This window comes from Hyperolius riggenbachi, chromosome 9 (assembly GCF_040937935.1).
Source record: "Hyperolius riggenbachi isolate aHypRig1 chromosome 9, aHypRig1.pri, whole genome shotgun sequence".
Lineage (NCBI taxonomy): Eukaryota > Metazoa > Chordata > Amphibia > Anura > Hyperoliidae > Hyperolius > Hyperolius riggenbachi.
In genome coordinates, this window is record NC_090654.1 from 99,719,873 (window position 1) to 99,732,303 (window position 12,431).

Genomic DNA, 12,431 nt, shown 5'->3' on the forward strand with positions numbered 1-12,431 from the left:
GAGGTGAACCTTGCAGGCAACGGCATTCTTCAAGCTTCGGGTTATTTTGCTGACCACGTGCTCATGCAACTCAGGCACTGCAGAGCGTGCAAAGTGGTAGCGGCTGGGAACCACGTAACGTGGGATGGCCACTGACATCATGCCCTTGAAGCTGTTTGTCTCCACCAATCGATATGGCAGCATTTCGCAGGCCAGAAGCTTGGCTATGCTGGCTGTTACTGCCACGGCCCGGGGGTCATTTGCTGGCAATTTCCTCTTGCGCTCAAACATCTCCGACACAGACAACTGAACCGTAGCGCTGCACACGGAAGGGCTGTTGGTTGTTGTGTTTGAAGAACACTGGGAGACCTCAAGAGCACTACTCCGGAAAGTGACAGTGTCAGCGTCGTCTGATGTTTGTGAATGTTGTGAACCACGCAATGGCTGGGCTACTGCTGCTGCTGAGGCGGGTCTGGTGAACCCAAGGGAGGCAGTGTTGTTTCTGGTACCCTGTCCTGACGCGTTTGCCCAAAGAGTGGGATGTTTGGATAGCATGTGACGGCTCATGCTGGTGGTGGAGAGGTTGTTAATACTTTTCCCCCTGCTCAGGCGGGTCTTGCACACCTTGCAAATCGCCATGGTAACATCCTCAGTGCAGTCTTCAAAGAAAGCCCAGACTTTGGAGCACCTGCCTCCTTGCTGGCGATTTCTGTTTGCTCCTCTTTTGCCTCTCACTTGAACTTCCACGCTTGTGGTGCCTGAAATTGCGCGCCGCCTACCTTGTGGCACAAGGCGAGCTCGTGCAGCAGTGGGTTCTTCAACAGACTCATCTGTGCTGCTGCTACGACGGCGATGTTCTCGTTCACAAACAAAATCTGGGTCTCTGTCCACATTGTCCATACCCTCCTCTTCCATCTCCTCAAACTCGTCATATGTCATTGTGGGCCGCCGCCGTGGAGTAGAGCTCCCCACAACAACCTCTGCGCAGCACACTCCAACGTCGTCTTCCAGATCTTGTCGGCCGACCTCCTGCAATTGCAACCCCTCCTGCCCAAATTGCTCTGGGATTTGGGTTTCCGAGTCCTCTTCGGACTCGCCTTGTATTTCAGTGCGCGGTGCATTTCCCACAGTTAACGGTTGTGAATCCAGGCACAACATTTCTGGCTGTTCCTCCATTGACCTTTGAAAGGTGGAAGTTTGTTGGGCTGGGAATAGCTCCTGCGAATACCCCATTGTGTCCTGAGGTAATTCATCGGACTGGTTATCTGGCAGTTGTGTGCGTGGTGTCGCTGCCGGTTGTGTCAGCTTTGTGCCCACTGGCTCCTTGTAACTGGCTGAGGACTCGGACCTCGTGCGTGATGTGCTGGTGCTGCTTAACCCACTGCTGGACGCTTGAGAGGTCATCCAAGTAATTATCTGGTCCTGTTCTTTTGGATTTGTGAGGGTTGTTGTCCTGGACAACATGGGCGGTATTGAGTGGGTTTTCTTGGGTGCTCCCCTGTGGCCTGTACGTGAACCGTCAGGGGAAACACCTCTTCCCTTGCCCCTCCCTCTTTCACCGGATTTCTTCCTCATTTCACTTATCCTTACAGTACACGCTGACTGGCAGCAGTACAGTGGCAGTACAGAAATGCTATACAGTACCACTATTCCCAGCAGCGACACAGAGCACAATGCTATACAGTGACGGGTGAGCGGTGTACCACTATTCCCAGCAGCGACACAGAGCACAATGCTATACAGTGGCGGGTGAGCGGTGTACCACTATTCCCAGCAGACACAGAACAGTACACAGAATGCTATATAGTGTGGCTGAACGAGCGGTGTACTACTGTTCCCAGCAGACACAGAACAGTACACAGAATGCTATATAGTGTGGCTGAACGAGCGGTGTACTACTGTTCCCAGCAGACACAAAACAGTACACAGAATGCTATATAGTGTGGCTGAACGAGCGGTGTACCACTATTCCCAGCAGACACAGAACAGTACACAGAATGCTATATAGTGTGGCTGAACGAGCGGTGTACCACTATTCCCAGCAGACACAGAACAGTACACAGAATGCTATATAGTGTGGCTGAACGAGCGGTGTACTACTGTTCCCAGCAGACACAGAACAGTACACAGAATGCTATATAGTGTGGCTGAACGAGCGGTGTACTACTGTTCCCAGCAGACACAGAACAGTACACAGAATGCTATATAGTGTGGCTGAACGAGCGGTGTACCACTATTCCCAGCAGACACAGAACAGTACACAGAATGCTATATAGTGTGGCTGAACGAGCGGTGTACTACTGTTCCCAGCAGACACAGAACAGTACACAGAATGCTATATAGTGTGGCTGAACGAGCGGTGTACTACTGTTCCCAGCAGACACAGAACAGTACACAGAATGCTATATAGTGTGGCTGAACGAGCGGTGTACCACTATTCCCAGCAGACACAGAACAGTACACAGAATGCTATATAGTGTGGCTGAACGAGCGGTGTACTACTGTTCCCAGCAGACACAGAACAGTACACAGAATGCTATATAGTGTGGCTGAACGAGCGGTGTACCACTATTCCCAGCAGACACAGAACAGTACACAGAATGCTATATAGTGTGGCTGAACGAGCGGTGTACTACTGTTCCCAGCAGACACAGAACAGTACACAGAATGCTATATAGTGTGGCTGAACGAGCGGTGTACCACTATTCCCAGCAGACACAGAACAGTACACAGAATGCTATATAGTGTGGCTGAACGAGCGGTGTACTACTGTTCCCAGCAGACACAGAACAGTACACAGAATGCTATATAGTGTGGCTGAACGAGCGGTGTACTACTGTTCCCAGCAGACACAGAACAGTACACAGAATGCTATATAGTGTGGCTGAACGAGCGGTGTACCACTATTCCCAGCAGACACAGAACAGTACACAGAATGCTATATAGTGTGGCTAAACGAGCGGTGTACTACTGTTCCCAGCAGACACAGAACAGTACACAGAATGCTATATAGTGTGGCTGAACGAGCGGTGTACTACTGTTCCCAGCAGACACAGAACAGTACACAGAATGCTATATAGTGTGGCTGAACGAGCGGTGTACTACTGTTCCCAGCAGACACAGAACAGTACACAGAATGCTATATAGTGTGGCTGAACGAGCGGTGTACTACTGTTCCCAGCAGACACAGAACAGTACACAGAATGCTATATAGTGTGGCTGAGCGAGGTACACAGTGGCAGTAAACAATGCTATATATAGTGTGGCTGAGCGAGCGGTGTACTACTGTTCCCAGCTGCGACACACAATGACTGGGGGGGACCCTGGCTAGCGTGGCTGGAGCGCGAACTACCCTGCCTGCCTACCCAAAGCTAAACCCACAGACAAATGGCGGAGATATGACGTGGTTCGGGTATTTATTTACCCGAACCACGTGACCGTTCGGCCAATCAGAGCGCGTTCGGGTCCGAACCACGTGACCCGTTCGGCCAATCACAGCGCTAGCCGAACGTTCGGGGAACGTTCGGCCATGCGCTCTTAGTTCGGCCATGTGGCCGAACGGTTTGGCCGAGCACCGTCAGGTGTTCGGCCGAACTCGAACATCACCCGAACAGGGTGATGTTCTGCAGAACCCGAACAGTGGCGAACACTGTTCGCCCAACACTAGATGCGGCGGGCACGCGCGGGTATGCGGAAGAGCCGATCCGGCGGCTAATCGAGCCGCCGGATCGCAGCCTCATCTACGCGTGTAGATGAGGCTTAAAGGTACAAACTTGTTTTGATTTATAGTAAGATTTTATTATTTCATCCAAAACATGGCTATGCCTATATGTTTCTGAATAGTATGCTCCAGCGTGATCGATATTTGAGTGAAGCACTCCAAGTCCCATATGCAATTAACTTTTTCTCCTGAGTTTTCTCCTAGGAGATAACTGTAACAATAACTTTTTAGTCCTTTTCCTTGAAAAAGTACCAAAAAGCAGGTAAAAAAGTAGTACGGTATTAAAAAATTTTAGAGCATGTTCTTGCTTGCTGGTGGTTTAAATTTTTTGGCAAGGCGCGAACATGTCACCTAGGAGAAAACTCGGAAGAAAAAGTTAATTTCACATGGGCCCTTCTATGGGAGAAACCTTTCACTTCTCAAGCTATTTAGAGAAGGTAAATACATAACTCCAAACTTGTAGGTAACAGAAAAATTCCTTATTGGTGATCAGGTATTTGTGTGCGCAGGATAAAGCCGAAATCAATGTTGTCAAGGAAATGTCAGTTTGCTGAGGTAGTGCTTCTGTTTTGTGTAATTTTAGCCAGGTTTGCCAAGATGACTGACCATTGCAAAGGCAAAACTAGGCAGGTGTTACAGAGAGAACACTGGCAATCCACCGCAGCCGGCGCCACCATAGACCGCAACAGGAATTGCCTGCTATAGCGGCGCACAGTGAGTAACTTCAGTGCCGTCAGAAGACGGAGCTGAAGTTACTTATAAAACACTATAATTCGGCTTCCAGCAATCGATGGAAGACAAATTATTTCATTCCCCACTATCCACGTGGACCTAGAGGGGCAATAGTATTTAACGTCGCCGGGAACCTGTGCAGTAGCAGGATAAGCCATACCGGCTGTATCCTGTGCCCAAATCTCCCGGCGGCAAATTCTCTCATAGCGTTACAGAGTACCTTTACTCCACTTTTCAATGTGTTCATTACCTTTCCTACGTATGGATAGTTTTCATCCAGTGTGATACCCTTTTTCTTGACATAGTTGAAAGCTTCATGTACGAAGAAAGGCCGGCATCCATGTTGTGAGGCACAGTCCACAAGCTGTTGTACACTGAGAGCCCGTAGTTTATTGGTCCTCTTTTTCAACTGGCATTCCAAAGATCCAACAGCACTGACTGCCCAGCATGACGCACATCTTTTCTGCAAGAAATAAAGTATGACAAATTGAAGTCTTTTGTGTATTAGTAAACAGAAATATAGGATGGAGGTATTCTTATTTACATTCTCTGAGGGAAGGTGAGTTAAAGTATACCTGCAGTGATATACAGAATGATTAGATATATTGCATATGTATGTATAGTACCAATTCTACTTACCTAATTTTAGGGGGCACACCGGGTTACCTAATCCAGGAAGGCTACATTTGGCTATCCACTTGTGGCTACATAATACTGAGGTGTACCTAGAGCTACCTGATACTGGGGAGAGGAGGCACTACCTTTGGCTACATAATACTGAGGGGTACCTAGAGCTACCTGATACTGGGGAGAGGAGGCACTACCTTTGGCTACATAATACTGAGGGGTACCTACAGCTACCTGATACTGGGGAGAGGAGGCACTACCTTTGGCTACATAATACTGAGGGGTACCTCTGGCTACCTAATACTGGGTGGAACCTCTGGCTACCAAATATTATTAGGGGATACATCTGTCTACCTAATACTATTGAAGGTATGTCTGGCTACCTAATACTATGTCTGGTTACCTAATACTGCTAATTGGGTGGTTCACAGGACGACCTAATACTTCTAATTGGGGGGAACATCTGTCTACCTAATTCTTTCTGGAGAACCAACAAAACTTCAGGATTCTGCTAAATAGGGAAACAGATGGCTAACTAATACCAGTATCAAGGGGCATACCTGGCTACTTAGTTCTTTTATCAGGGGGAACATGGCTACCTTTGTTTGTATCTAGGGGGCACCTGGCTATCTAATTCCTTAATTTTGATGTGCCTGGCTACTTAATTATTTTATCTGGGGGCATGTGAATACTTGATTGTTTCTTTTTTTTTTTTTTTTATGATTTTATCTGGAGACACATGCAGTGGTGCAGCTAATGAGCTATAGGCCCCGATGCAAGTTTTACATTGGGCCCCTCCGAGCACTCCATACATAGCAACTGATACGGCGCACTAAAACCTGCCGAGGACAACAACAGTGCCTTGTATCTAGGAGCCATGGATACTAAATTTATATATTCAGGGGACAAAGTGGATATTACATTTATGGTATGTGCAGAATCTAGCAGGTTACTTCTGTCTAATAATAGTGCGGCCTGCAGATAAAACCAGACTGCCTTTGCGGCAGTGCAATAAAGTGCTGCCTCTTATTGTTTATTGGACGTTTCAGGGATGAGCAGAAACTACGCCAGTGCGAATTTACACATCGTAGTTCGCATCTACGCATCGTAGTTCGTAGGTGAAGTTTCAAAATTATGCTTACAAATGCATGCGTAACGAAGTACCGCTACGCGTAGCCTATGCCCACTTTGCATAGTTAACATGTGTATTGCGTAGTGAACTACGAATGCGTTATTCGCGTCTAATTTTCCGCATGCGATTGTATGCTTACAAATTTACGCATTGGAAAGGGGAAAGTACGCATAGAAGAGTTCCGGGTAATAAGCAATTAAAGGGGAATTAATGCGTAAAATTTTCTGCATACAGCATAAGCATCCGCATACACTACGCTTCGCACTACGCGTAATTGCGTATTTTGACACGTAGTCTACGAAATGCATACGAAGCGAATATTTGATTTCGAAGCCGTAGTTTGGCGAAGCGTAATTGCGTAAAACTATGCATAGTTCCAGCGTAGCGAAGTTGGCTGACTATGACCATCCCTGGGACGTTTAACTTGCTGGAGCACCCTTTCAACTAATAAACTAGGAGATTGGGAAAATGATGGGAGGGCAATTCATTGCTCTGCCTGGAGCCCTGTGTGGTCTTAATCCAGTTCTGTTGAGATTATACTCTTAGATCTGTGCCTGAAGATGGGCTTTAATAACCAAGAAAGAACCTAATACCTAAAAATAAATTGAATGCCAAAACCAGAAACTGAGACCTGCATTGGAAAGACTAAAACCTGGGTAATATGGCACAATATAGGTATCACACTCACAAAACAGTTAATTTGAGTGCAGGAGGCACTGGGGTAATTTGGGCTCCAGAGGCGCTCAATAAAATTAGGGGTGGGCAGGGCCACCCAATATTTTATCGGGGGTGTCTGATGTCCAAATTATCACTTACAGAAACTAATTACGGCTTTTAAGATGGGCGCCTGTGGTGGTGCCAAACTAACATGGTGCCTCCGGCTCCTGCTATTTGTACCCGTAGATTAGTTAGGCTTACGTATCGCTTGGGGGGGTTCTTTAGGATTAGGCATGGGTTCAGGATAGGTTGAGGAGATCTGTTAGTAGAGATGGTCTGAATGGTTCACTGGCGAACTTGTTCGCACGAATCCGAGTGGTTAGTGTTCGTGGCGAACCGCGATCACATAGCGAGTTCGACTCGCCCCCTATACCACATCATTGGGCGAAACTTTGACCCTCTACATCAGTGTTTCTCAACATTTTATTGGAATGTACCCCTTTGAAAACCCTGTACTTACCAAGTACCCCCTAGTATAGTAAACCTTATCACAAGTACCCCTTGACAAATATATATTTAATCGTAGTACATTATAATTGGTTCTAAATCATTTCCAAGCATTTACTTAAGCTTTTAATTAGCTAAAACACCTAATTTGGTGTTTCTTAAATAAGATTTATCAGTTTCTAAAACTCTAAATGTGTTATTCTTGGTTAAGTATATCAAGCCTGAGTACCCCCTGGAACCATCAGAAGTACCCCCTGGGGTACGCGTACCACACGTTGAGAACCTAGGCTCTACATCACAGTCAGCAGACACATGGCAGCCAATCAGGCTGCACTCCCACCTGGACTCCCGCCCACCCTATAAAAACACTGCAGCGTCGGCCATGTTCTCACTCTGCTGATCTTGCTATAGATAGAGGAAGGGGCAGAGCTTGCTGGAGATAGGGAAAGCGTTAGTTAGGCTGTTGTTAGCTTGCTCCTTGCTGATATTTGTTGCTGAAAGCACCCCAAAACAGTTCTTTTGAGAGCTAATGTTCTTCTGATGTGTTTTTTTCTGTGTGTGTGCCACAGTGACTCACACTTTATATATACAGCCCTGTCTTGTTGCAGCTGGCCCTTGCTGTACTGTGCCAGGCCCAGCACACTGTATTATACCAGTCACTGCATACCTTTCACGGCATCTGTGTGACTGCACACTGTATTATACCAGTCACTGCATACCTTTCACTACATCTGTGTGACTGCACACTGTATTATACCAGTCACTGCCTACACTTCACTGCATCTGTGTGGCTGCATGCTGTATTATACCAGTCACTGCATACCTTTCACGGCATCTGTGTGAATGCACACTGTTTTCTTCCGGTCAGTGCATACCTTTCACTGCATCTGTGGCTCCCTCTCCGGACCGGACTCAAACCCTGATTCCCCGGCCGTTATCCGTGGTCACCATGGTACTCAGAAAGTACCATGGAAAGTTTATCACACAGTTGAATGAATGGCAGACTTGCCCTCCATAACAGATTCTCGTTAAAGGATTTCAAGTGTATTAGTCTCATCATTATACAGCAGGGCCTCGAAAGAGTCCTCCTGTAATGTTATTTTTCATTACTACCACCCTGAGTCGGGACCTGCTGCCTTCTTTGGATGTGTGGTGGGGGTAGCTGTTTCTCAGGCTCCCACTGTGGTCCGGAATCGAACCCTGATTCCCGGCTTGTTACCCGTGGTCACCATGGTACTGAGAAAGTACCATGGAAAGTTTATCACACACAGATGAATGAATGGCAGACTTGCCCTCCATAACAGATTCTCATTAAAGGATTTAAAGTTTATTAGTCTCATCATTATACAGCAGGGCCTCGAAAGAGTTGTCCTGTAATGTTATTTTTCGTCACTACCTCCGTGAGTCGGGACTTGACCTCCAAACCAGATTCTCGTTGAAGGAACTGCCCAGACAGCAGAAAAAGTAATTTAAAAAAATAGATGGAAGCTTTAACAATGGTAGAGAAACAACCATCGAAAGTTGATAAGGCAGTCAGACATCCGAATGCGTCGTCGCCAGTCACAGGGACGTGCGATCGGCCCGAGGTTATCTAGTCAGCTCTCGTCGGCAGGTATTAGCTCTGGAATTACCACAGTTATCAAAGTAACATATATCAGGAAAACATTTTTATAAGTAACTTCAATTTTCAATTAATAAAAAAAAACAAACAAACATATTTTTCAATTTTCATCATCATGGCCTGCACTCTCACCAACGTGCGCACGAGCACGGCCATCACTACACAAACATTGCCACCGAGAGGACTGACAGTTTATGTCCTGGGCTGGGGTTGTCAACTGGCAACCCTTTGCGGCTGTTTGTGGTGGTGTGTTAAACAGTGAGTTTGGTCTGTCAGTGTGAAGCAGTACACTAATTAAACTACCTGATTGATGTATACACAGGCAAGATGTTTTAAAGCACTTTATGTCTCAAATTTAGGGATGCAATGTGATTTCTGCCCTTTAGGGATTATAACCCTGCTGTGCATCAAATCCATAATTTTCCCAGGGACTTTTGGCATCTATCCCACTCTGCCATGCCCCCTTTCAGGTATTAGACCCCTTGAAACATCTTTTCTATCACTTTTGCACCAGAAACAGTGTTTGTAGTTTTTCAAGTTCGCCTGCTCATTGAAGTCTATTGCGGTTCTCCGAGTTCGCCAGTTCACGAACTTTTGCGGAAGGTCGTGTTCGCCGTTCACAAACCTAAAATCTGAGGTTCGGCCCATCTCTTTCTGTTAGGGTAAGGCATAGGTTGAGGGGGTCTGTTAGGGTTAGGTATAGGTTGGGGCGTTGGATAGGGTTAGGCATCAGTTTGGAGATTCAGTTAGGGTTACCCCTCAATAGAGGGAGGGTTCAAGTGAGAATGCAGTCAGGTTAGGCAACAGTAAAATATTGGTAAAAAGCACTGAGATTTTACTACCATAGTTACCTCCAGCTTATTAGTATTATATTGGTAATTTTACCGATATTCTACTCACGGCTATTTTCACATCCAAATTAAGGTGTTGCCCTTTTTACAATGGCACCCCCCCCCCCCCACACACACACACACACACACACACACACACACTAATGTTGCAGACCACTGCAGTGACCCAGTTATATTTGCAAATTGCAAGCGCTTCCGGTTGCCCTCATTAAATCTGCAGAACATTATAGGTGCCCATTTCAGGACTTCCTGTGATTATGTGCACCTTGCACACAGTTCAGCCTCCAGTCTGCCAACCAAAAAGTCAATTCCAGCCGTGCACACTCGCTCGCCTACACGCCTCGCTCGCCTACACGCCTCGCTCCCTGGTCCCGTCCAGCTGTCCGTGCTGCACACATGCGCAGTAGCAAATAACAGGGACACAGGGACAGCTGGACGCAGCGACACAGGGAGATTATTATAGAGGATATATATATATATATATATATATATATATATATATATATATAGTACAGACCAAACGTTTGGACACACCTTCTCATTCAAAGAGTTTTCTTTATTTTCATGACTATGAACATTATAGATTCACACTGAAGGCATCCATACTATGAATTAACACATGTGGAAGTATAGTACATAACCAAAAAGTGTGAAACAACTGAAAATATGTCATATTCTAGGTTTTTCAAAGTAGCCACCGTTTGCTTTGATTGCTGCTTTGCAGACTTTTGGCATTCTCTTCATGAGCTTCAAGAGGTAGTCACCTGAAATGGTTTTCACTTCACAGGTGTGCAGGGCCCCCAACCGCCCCCGTTTTCGTCGGGACGGTCCCGATTTTCGGGGGCCGTCTCGCTGTCCCGCACTGCCCCCCCTGGTCCCGGCCGCTGAGGAGTGAGGGGGAAAAAACGATCGAGGCACCAGCCCAGGATGCCATGGATGGCCGCCGCCATTAAGCTTCTCCCTCCCTCCCTCCTAATGTGCCCCCCAGTGTCCCCTTCCCCCTGCAGAGTAAAATGGGCAGCGGAGCGGGCTGTAAATCTTACCACTGCCGTACCGGGATCTCATCTGATGTCACAGGAAGCAGGAAGCCGAGAAGACCAGATGAGATCCCAGTACGAGAGGCAATGGTAAGATTAATGACAGCCCGCTCCACTGCCCATTTTACTCTGCGGGGGGAAGGGGACACTGGGGGGCACATTAGGAGGGAGGGAGGGAGAAGCTTAATGGCGGCGGCCATCCGTGCCGCATACCGCATCCCGGGCTGGTGCCTCGATCGTTTTTTCCCCCCTCTATCTGCCCACCCACGGCCACCCTCACCCTCCTCCCCACCCACTGGCACTCTCACAGTGCCTCCCCTTTCGGGAGTAATTAACATGAATTGATCATTATTTTAAAAAAAACTTTTTTGTGGGGTGGGCATGACTAAGGGGTTGGGGGTGTGGCCTAAGTGTCCCGTTTTGTAAAATTAAAATGTTGGGAGGTATGGGTTTGCCCTGTCAGGTTTAATAAGTGGGATTTCTTGCCTTATAAATGGGGTTGGGACCATCAGTTGCATTGTGGAGAAGTCAGGTGGATACACAGCTGATAGTCCTACTGAATACACTGTTAGAATTTGTATTATGGCAAAAAAAGCAGCTAAGTAAAGAAAAATGAGTGGCCGTCATTACTTTAAGAAATGAGGGTCAGTCAGTCCGAAAAATTGGGAAAACTTTGAAAGTGTCCCCAAGTGCAGTCTCAAAAACCATCAAACGCTACAAAGAAACTGGCTCACATGCGGACCTCCCCAGGAAAGGAAGACCAGGAGTCACCTCTGCTGCGGAGGATAAGTTCATCCGAGTCACAAGCCTCAGAAATCGCAGGTTAACAGCAGCTCAGATTAGAGACCAGGTCAATGCCACTGTAACGATTGCGGGAGCGATCTCCACGGTCAGCGCACAGCGTGTACGCTGACTCTGAGGAGATCTCCACAAACGTTCAGACAGAGGAGCCCAGTAATGGTGGAACACACCTGTGGAGGAACAAACCCAGCCAACAGGTGGAGCTGTGGGGCACAGAGAGACAAATGCTCTGAACAGTCCACAAATGACAGACAGAAATTGCTCGATGCGAATGCAGAAATGAGCAATACATTAACAGGAAAGGAACAGGAACAGATCTGCAATAGATCAGATGAATGTCTGTCAAACTGATAGCAAACTTTGAGGAAACAGACATTCATCCACAGAGCATCCACACATGCCAGACAGAAATTGCTCAATGCGAATGCAGCAATGAGCAATACCTTAACAGGACATAACAAGTCAGTATACTTTATTTCACGTGCACAGTAAAGTGGCGAACGCCACCAAGGCGGTAGCCCCAGTGGGGGGAGCCCACTGGTGGCAGAGTATTCAAACAAACAGGAGTTGAACACACTAATACAATAATGAAAATAACAAAGAGGCACCAGTATGTGTAGAGATTGGTGCAAACAGTAACTTGCTGATAGAGGCTCAGCGGTACCCTCTCCAGTGGCGAGGGCCCACTGGTGAGTGAGGATAGTCAGACAGATCAGGTAGGCAACAACCGAGCAGATAGAGGTACAGAATCGTAAGACAGGCTCAG

General features: G+C 47.0%; 1 protein-coding gene across 1 annotated transcript in view; it reads right to left on the reverse strand.

Annotated features, from left to right (window-relative positions):
* LOC137531683 (cathepsin K-like) overlaps positions 1 to 12,431 on the reverse strand; it is a 51,987-nt gene that overhangs the window by 20,774 nt on the left and 18,782 nt on the right. Inside the window, exon 5 of the mRNA XM_068251634.1 lies at positions 4,683 to 4,895. Within this exon, the coding sequence (XP_068107735.1) occupies positions 4,683 to 4,895 (213 nt within the window). The remainder of the gene's footprint in view (positions 1 to 4,682; positions 4,896 to 12,431) is intronic.